Consider the following 6,478-nt stretch of genomic DNA (forward strand, 5'->3'; position numbering starts at 1 on the left):
TTCTTTTCTCTTCTAGTCCTTTTTCATTCGGTTGGTAGGTTGGTACGCGCGGCACTCGTGTCATGTGCGTGTCTGGCTGGTCTCGGGGTCGTTCGGTCGTTCGGTCGTTCGTTTGGTTTTTAGCAGGTTCTGGCAGTACGATCGTACGATGTTGATTGTCGTGTAATTGTGAGTTGTGAGAGGTTTAACTGAAGGTTCTGAAGGTAATAGATATCGGCGACATTTCTACTCGCCATTTGTTAACCCAGATAGCACAGCTGATCTTTATGAATTCAAAAAGATCTGAATCTGATCTTTATGAATTCATAAAGATCAACTGTGCTATCTGGGAAATCTTTTATCGTGCTTTTTGTTCCTTACTAAATTCAAAATTTAATTTTTAAATGCTGCTAAAGCTAAACTCTTTTCTATATTATTCTGAGAAACGTCCGAATCTCTCTCTCGGCGTAACTTGAAAATTAATTGACGAAGCATGAATAATTCTGTGACATTCAAAATTCAAATGTTGAGTTCGGTTGATTTCCGATTGTTAAATCAAACCAAGTGGTAACTCCTCCTGTTGTTACGTCGAACTGAACAGAGATCTTCCTTGGATTTTCAGAGATCCGCCTGTAATGGTCGTAGAGTGTCCGACGATAAATTCTTCTTGATAGAGACGTGATTTTTCCCTCCCATTGGTTGCAAAATGGAATCGAGGATTATTGTCTTGAGCTTGGTTGTGCTCTTCATCACGATGGTCGCGACAACGTCGACCACTAAAGAACGAAAAAAGAAATCGTGGCGCGACAAGGATATACGAGATATGACGGACGCTGATCTGGAACACTTGCTGGAACAGTGGGAAGTATGGCCGTTATGTTCGATTCTCAGATAAAAAAAAAAATCATTTCTTGTCTCTCTATGAATGTTGTACCTATAAGACAAAAGTAATGTCTTAGGAAAACGATGAACCCCTGGAGCCAGACGAATTGCCAGAACACTTGCGACCCCTTCCAAAGATAGATGTATCCAAGGTAATATACATATATATCTCATTTATTGCGTTTACATGATAGTTTGTAGCTGTCGATTAAGCTGTGGCGTAGGATCAAAGGTGCAAGAGTTGACTTGTTTTAACACTTTACTTGTTTTAAATGCACGATCCATCGTGCAGCTAGACATAAGGAATCCAGAGAGTATGCTGAAACTGACGAAAAAGGGGAAAGGCGTTATGATGTTCGTAGACCTCCAGTCAAACGTCTCGGAGGAGCAAGCCGATATCGCGACGCGTATTTGGCAGACTGGCCTACAAAACAATCATATCACTGCGGAAAGGTAGAACATCGTTACACCTAAAATTTCACACACACACACACACACACAGATGCTTTAAGAGCATTCCAGGATGGAGGATTAGTAAAAATTTTCATTATGATTATTGTGCAGATATCCAATCGAAAATAAACGTTATATATTCATGTTCCACGACGGATCTCAGGCTCTCGAAGGTAAAAATTATTTGCTGCAGCATCCTGAAGTGGCTCATGTTACTATCGAAGGGCAAACGTATTATCCATCGCTAAAGGTAACGACAAAATCCCAATGCGCTAATGCGTTTGTAAATGTTGTGAAAGATTAAGCAAACATTGATCTCTTTCCAGGAACAAAACTTTTTAGTTGACGAGTCATTGAGAAAGCCAAGTGTCAAGACAAAGGAAGGAGAGTTGTAATCTTTCGTACTCGAGACGCGTTACTGCATTTCTGATAAACACATTTTCCGTTTATCTACTTTTTTACAAAGTATTTTTTTGATAAGTTTTTTTTCGAGTCGTTTTCAGCAAAAAGTTTTCAATCTATCAAGTGTTGAATCTCTATTGTGCGTTTATTAGTTTGTATAATAAATGAAATATATGCTATCTACATTCGAGAACATTTATTGAACAACGCAAGATAAATTCTGAGGACAGTGCAACAGCGTTATACTTGGTCGCGTTCACTCGCTGACCTCACGCTAGTCTTGCTGGCGGTCGATTCCAGTTGTGCGTCGTTCATTGCCTTGACTTCTCGTTGAAGTTCCTTCACCACGGTTGCGAGAGCGTGCGGATTCACCCCATTCTCGCACAGTCTGATACAGATGCTCAAAGTAGTCGGGTCGAGATTTGTGTTGAGCAGTTTGGAGATCTGGTATAAAGTCTGGAACGTCTTACGAGCGGCGTTCACCTGGTGATTCACAGGCTCCGGCATGCTGGCTCGCTTCCAGTCCTTTCTACAAACAAAGCATACTTACGTTGCAACTGACGTTTCCCTGATTTGCCGCCATTATTGGAACAAATTTTAATATGCTCAAAAGCCTCTTGGGCCCGTTTGCATCAACGTCGCATAAACTTCAACCTTGGAGAGAGCCTTGGTTCAACTCACTCTTCGTCTCTTTCTAAGGGGGACAGTTAAAAAGAGACAAAGAGTGAGTTAAGCTAAAGTTAAATTAATGCCATGTTGGTGCAACCGAGCCTTAATAATATAAGTAATCCTTAAGTTATTAAATACATATTTTAAATAATATTTACATTTTTATGTATATTACATACATTTTTTAAATTGTCAAATATTAAGAATATATTCTTGATCAAATGTGTTTCTAAAATTGTACTTTTTATTGTTTGCCTGAAATATCTTAGACGCAACGGTTGATATTTCAAAACTGTAGCGGAGTTGCTTTTTTTTTACAATTATAACAGTTTAGATTGTTTAGAAGATGAAATGTCCATGGTTCAACAAAGCTCCCTTATAATTTGATGCATGAAAAAAAATAGTCCCAAACATAAATCATAATCGGAGATTAGAGTTCCTCTTAGATTTTTCTTACAACTGAAAACCGTTTACCTATTTAAACAAGACATTCGTTATTCTCGCACTCTCTCTTTCCCTCGCGATTCAAATACTCACTCGTCGAGGTTGGACAGCTTTATAATATAACAGGTCACAACATCCGTTGGAAAAAAGGGATCGGCTCGTTCTGAGTTCTGAGAAGCTTGCAAAACCAACGTCTGTCTACAGCCTCGATCACGATGTAAACATAACACTTCTATGCCAGTGTATGCGCGCACACGGACACGACACGGTTAGGGAAAAAAATAATAATAATAATGCTTCATGATGGCCAACATTCCGATTTCAATTATTCCAAATCGTGTCGCGTTCGCGTGTTGCTTCACTAGAATCAGAACAATCGGGACAAATTGTCCATTGTTGTCCACATACATGAAAAATGATTGGCTACCGCACAATTCTTATCAAAAGCAAAAAATTCGAGTAAACTGTTAACGCGACGCGATCAGACGCGATGAGGTAAGGTATGTCATGTCATGCCGTACTACCGAAGAGAAGCAACGATATCTCATAATTATGATTGTAACAACGGTTGCAATCAGTTGCACGATAATGGAGAGAAAGTTGAACTACATATTTTAACGCAGTTGTCATCCGAAAGGTACGTTTTGATCTTTAGGAAAAACGCTTCGAATGAATCCTAACCTGGTTAACCTGCACTACGTTTACGCGAGCGTTCCTTCTGTAGTGACTTACGATAATTCATTCGTTTACACAAAGTTACTACAGAAGTAACGCTCGCGTAAACGTAGTACTTGCCAATGAGAGACGTAAACGTCATTATAATTAATTAACTGATTATTTATTGTTCATCTATTCACCAAGACCTTTTTGGTCTCACAATCAGAGTAACGTCTCGTATCTCCTGCAGCGTTTCAGAGATCGTTTATCAGAGCAACTATCGGAATTAGAATGGAGAAAAACGACGGTAACGATGGTAAACCGAAGGAAGAAGGGCTTCCCTTTGGCGACAAAGAGAACACGATTATGATATTGAACGCTCTCTTCAGACACGGATGTCAGGATCTTCCTTTTAACGTTATCCCAGGCATGTCTATGAAGGAATACCATTCTAAAATGGAGTCTGCACTTGAACTGACAGAGACTGCTGTTAAGAACAAACCCTCGATAGTCGATTGGCTGCGTAGTGGTTTATTCGAGGAAGACGAATGCAATGTACCTTTGGCGTTGTTATTCATTGCGTTGTACGAGCAACGTCCGTCGCCCGAGGACGATCGGGAAGATGTAGAATGTAACTTCAGGTATGACGTTGGGAGCATCGCGTCCAAAAGTTCTATTATTTACGTCTCTTCGCTTCATATGTCAGATACTTAAGGTTTTCAATTCATAAAATTGCTAAGTAATCGACGATACGTGATGCATGATTTACAGAGAATTATACCAGTTTCTTCACAAAGTGACAACGAATCAGCCAGTACCCCATCTCTCGCGTAATTCCGCCAACGTTTTATATAAATTGTTGTCGGAACTAATGGAGGAGGTATGGCCAAACATGCAACCGAGCCTTCTGAATTTTCTAAGTGAAACGCATATCTACAGCAGGTCGGCAGTCAGGAGAACGTATTCGGGAAAAAGTTAAGAGTTGTCGCTGATCTCCATCTCACTATATTAATCCTTAGGTACCTTCTTTATGATTTTCTTAGACGGTTCAAATTTTAGAATTTTCTTCATACGTACAATTGTTTTATTTTATTTAAACATGATGGTGCAACGTGCATCCATCTGTATTTAATCGTTATAATTATATGTATCATTGCTTGTATCGAATGTGTTTTCATTACAGGAAGAATACTTTCGCATTTTTTAAATAAAATTTTATTTAAGTTTTTCGCAACTGTTGTATAATATACAATGCTTACAACATTGTGCCGGTAATAAAAGATTTTGCATTTACAATGTTATGATGTTTTTGACTACTTGAGTATCTAAGGATTAATTTTCATAGAGTTCATGATATGGCTGTCCAAATAATGATTGTCACGTATTTCAGGGATGAGACGCTGAATAAAAAAACAACGGAAAACTGTTCCTAAATATCGACGGATTACACTCGGATTTTGGATTTATAATTTCGAATTCTTCAAGTTCTTTGATTCCAAGACCTTTTGGAGTTTGAGTATTTGGAATCCCAGAAAGGATTATCAGACTCGAAAATAGATAGATTATCATTTTTGTTTTACATATACATATACGTATATTAGAGGACTGTTTATATTTAAATTGAAATTAATACGTTAATAACAAATATAGCTTGTCACTTACCGCATTACAAATTACTGAAGAAAATGTATACCCTATTTTGTGAGGGTCGCTTCGTAAGAAATACATTTTGTATAATGTTATCCGTATTCTCTTTAATTTTCAGTAATAACATATACCGATATCCTCATTCCCTAATTCGTGCTAATGATTGATCAGAGTTAATTATTTAGTATTTCCCAGGCGTCGTCTTCCGCTTTCGAGTTCCAATTCTGTTGTGCCTTATTGTCCGTTTCGAAATTGATCAATGATTCCTCCTTCTTCTCCGCTTTCGCGTGCCTCTTCGAAGTTATCGTCTTGCCCGTTTGTCTTGCGTCATTGCCCCAATCCCAATCGCAGTTGGAAATATTGGAGGAATCTCCGGTAGAAATGTTACTTCTGAAATAAGCAAAGGATAAATTTCAAAAAATTAATTGTGTTTCACTAGCACGAATTTATTAATAAAATCGATAATCTGATGAACATTTATTTTTATATATAAATATAGATTGCTAAAAGTTTAGAAGGAACGTACTTTGAACTGGAGCTTCTTACGAGAGACGATTTTTCATTGGAGCGATTCGATTGTATTGAATCGCTATTCTGATACGTGTTAGAGGACTGGTATCGGTCCATGGAATCATATTGCCTTTGTTGTTCCGCTGAATTGGTCCCAGCAATGTCACCCCATCCTCCCCGTCTCGTTATATCCCCAACCTTGTGCATTAGTCTAAATTAGTCCCTAAATTTCTCGACTCTCAATAAGACATTCACTTTTATAACTTGTGAAAATAATTTTTGACACGTTGATCTTAATGACAATTAAATAATGTCAGCAATAGAACAGAAAGCAAATGAAAGAATTTATACCTTTGTAACCAAATGATTGACCTGAGTTCCTACGTCCTCTAACAATGTGCCGTCACGAACCTAATAATATAATACAAAAAAAAGAAGGGAAAAACAAAATAAAAATTAATGTAAAAAATAAAATAATTATAATTTTGACAGAAGAGAAATTAAAGAAAATAAATTTACGAAAGTAATAATGATATGTGTAACCAATACATCTCGCACATTTGTGATTTTATGTAAATTTATGCTGTAGTAATTCTCTAATATCGAAGATAGATGAAACAATAAGCTTTAATCCTATTCTTCAATATTATTTAAGAAAAGGAAGAAATTGTTTTAATCCCTAATTAGTTTGCATGTTCGAATTCTTTTTTCGAACGTTGCCTTTTGCGAACTTGCCTTTTGCGTCGCGAGTCCTCCGATCTTAATCGCGTTCTCGGTAGCTTTGCTCGCTATTTTCGACGCCGAGGAAGAGAATATTGACCAGCCCTGCAACAGT

General features: G+C 37.7%; 4 protein-coding genes across 6 annotated transcripts in view; 2 read left to right on the forward strand and 2 right to left on the reverse strand.

The window, feature by feature from the left end:
• The first annotated feature begins 62 nt into the window (after nucleotides 1-62).
• LOC112454776 (LDLR chaperone boca) lies at nucleotides 63-1,899 on the forward strand. The gene is made up of 6 exons (XM_025016353.1): nucleotides 63-203; nucleotides 602-844; nucleotides 939-1,013; nucleotides 1,154-1,314; nucleotides 1,426-1,564; nucleotides 1,641-1,899. The coding sequence occupies exons 2-6, from the start codon at nucleotides 686-688 to the stop codon at nucleotides 1,707-1,709; spliced, it is 603 nt and encodes a 200-aa protein (XP_024872121.1). The 5' UTR covers nucleotides 63-203; nucleotides 602-685; the 3' UTR covers nucleotides 1,710-1,899.
• Nucleotides 1,898-3,095, reverse strand: LOC112454780 (mitotic-spindle organizing protein 1-like). 2 transcript variants are annotated; one of them, XM_025016359.1, is made up of 2 exons: nucleotides 2,923-3,095; nucleotides 1,898-2,245 (listed from the first exon to the last, which is right to left on the reverse strand). In XM_025016359.1, exon 2 carries the CDS (start codon nucleotides 2,221-2,223, stop codon nucleotides 1,957-1,959), a length of 267 nt encoding a protein of 88 aa, XP_024872127.1. In that variant the 5' UTR covers nucleotides 2,224-2,245; nucleotides 2,923-3,095; the 3' UTR covers nucleotides 1,898-1,956. The 2 variants fall into 2 exon arrangements, with proteins under 2 accessions (XP_024872127.1, XP_024872126.1); XM_025016358.1 differs by lacking the exon at nucleotides 2,923-3,095 and adding an exon at nucleotides 2,860-2,911.
• A 209-nt stretch (nucleotides 3,096-3,304) lies between these two features.
• On the forward strand, nucleotides 3,305-5,228 carry LOC112454778. Of its 2 annotated transcripts, none has more exons than XM_025016356.1 (4): nucleotides 3,305-3,466; nucleotides 3,737-4,127; nucleotides 4,258-4,505; nucleotides 4,877-5,228. In XM_025016356.1, exons 2-3 carry the CDS (start codon nucleotides 3,778-3,780, stop codon nucleotides 4,463-4,465), a joined length of 558 nt encoding a protein of 185 aa, XP_024872124.1. In that variant the 5' UTR covers nucleotides 3,305-3,466; nucleotides 3,737-3,777; the 3' UTR covers nucleotides 4,466-4,505; nucleotides 4,877-5,228. The 2 variants fall into 2 exon arrangements, with proteins under 2 accessions (XP_024872124.1, XP_024872123.1); XM_025016355.1 differs by having other exon boundaries at nucleotides 4,258-4,460.
• Nucleotides 5,221-6,478, reverse strand: part of LOC112454790 — an 18,475-nt gene continuing 17,217 nt past the window's right edge. The window contains 4 exon segments of the mRNA XM_025016378.1: nucleotides 5,221-5,523; nucleotides 5,660-5,841; nucleotides 5,995-6,054; nucleotides 6,379-6,476. Coding sequence (XP_024872146.1) covers nucleotides 5,307-5,523; nucleotides 5,660-5,841; nucleotides 5,995-6,054; nucleotides 6,379-6,476 — 557 coding nt within the window. The 3' untranslated portion in view covers nucleotides 5,221-5,306.

This window comes from Temnothorax curvispinosus, unplaced genomic scaffold, assembly GCF_003070985.1.
Source record: "Temnothorax curvispinosus isolate PA1 unplaced genomic scaffold, ASM307098v1 QBEX01005330.1, whole genome shotgun sequence".
Classification (NCBI taxonomy): domain Eukaryota; kingdom Metazoa; phylum Arthropoda; class Insecta; order Hymenoptera; family Formicidae; genus Temnothorax; species Temnothorax curvispinosus.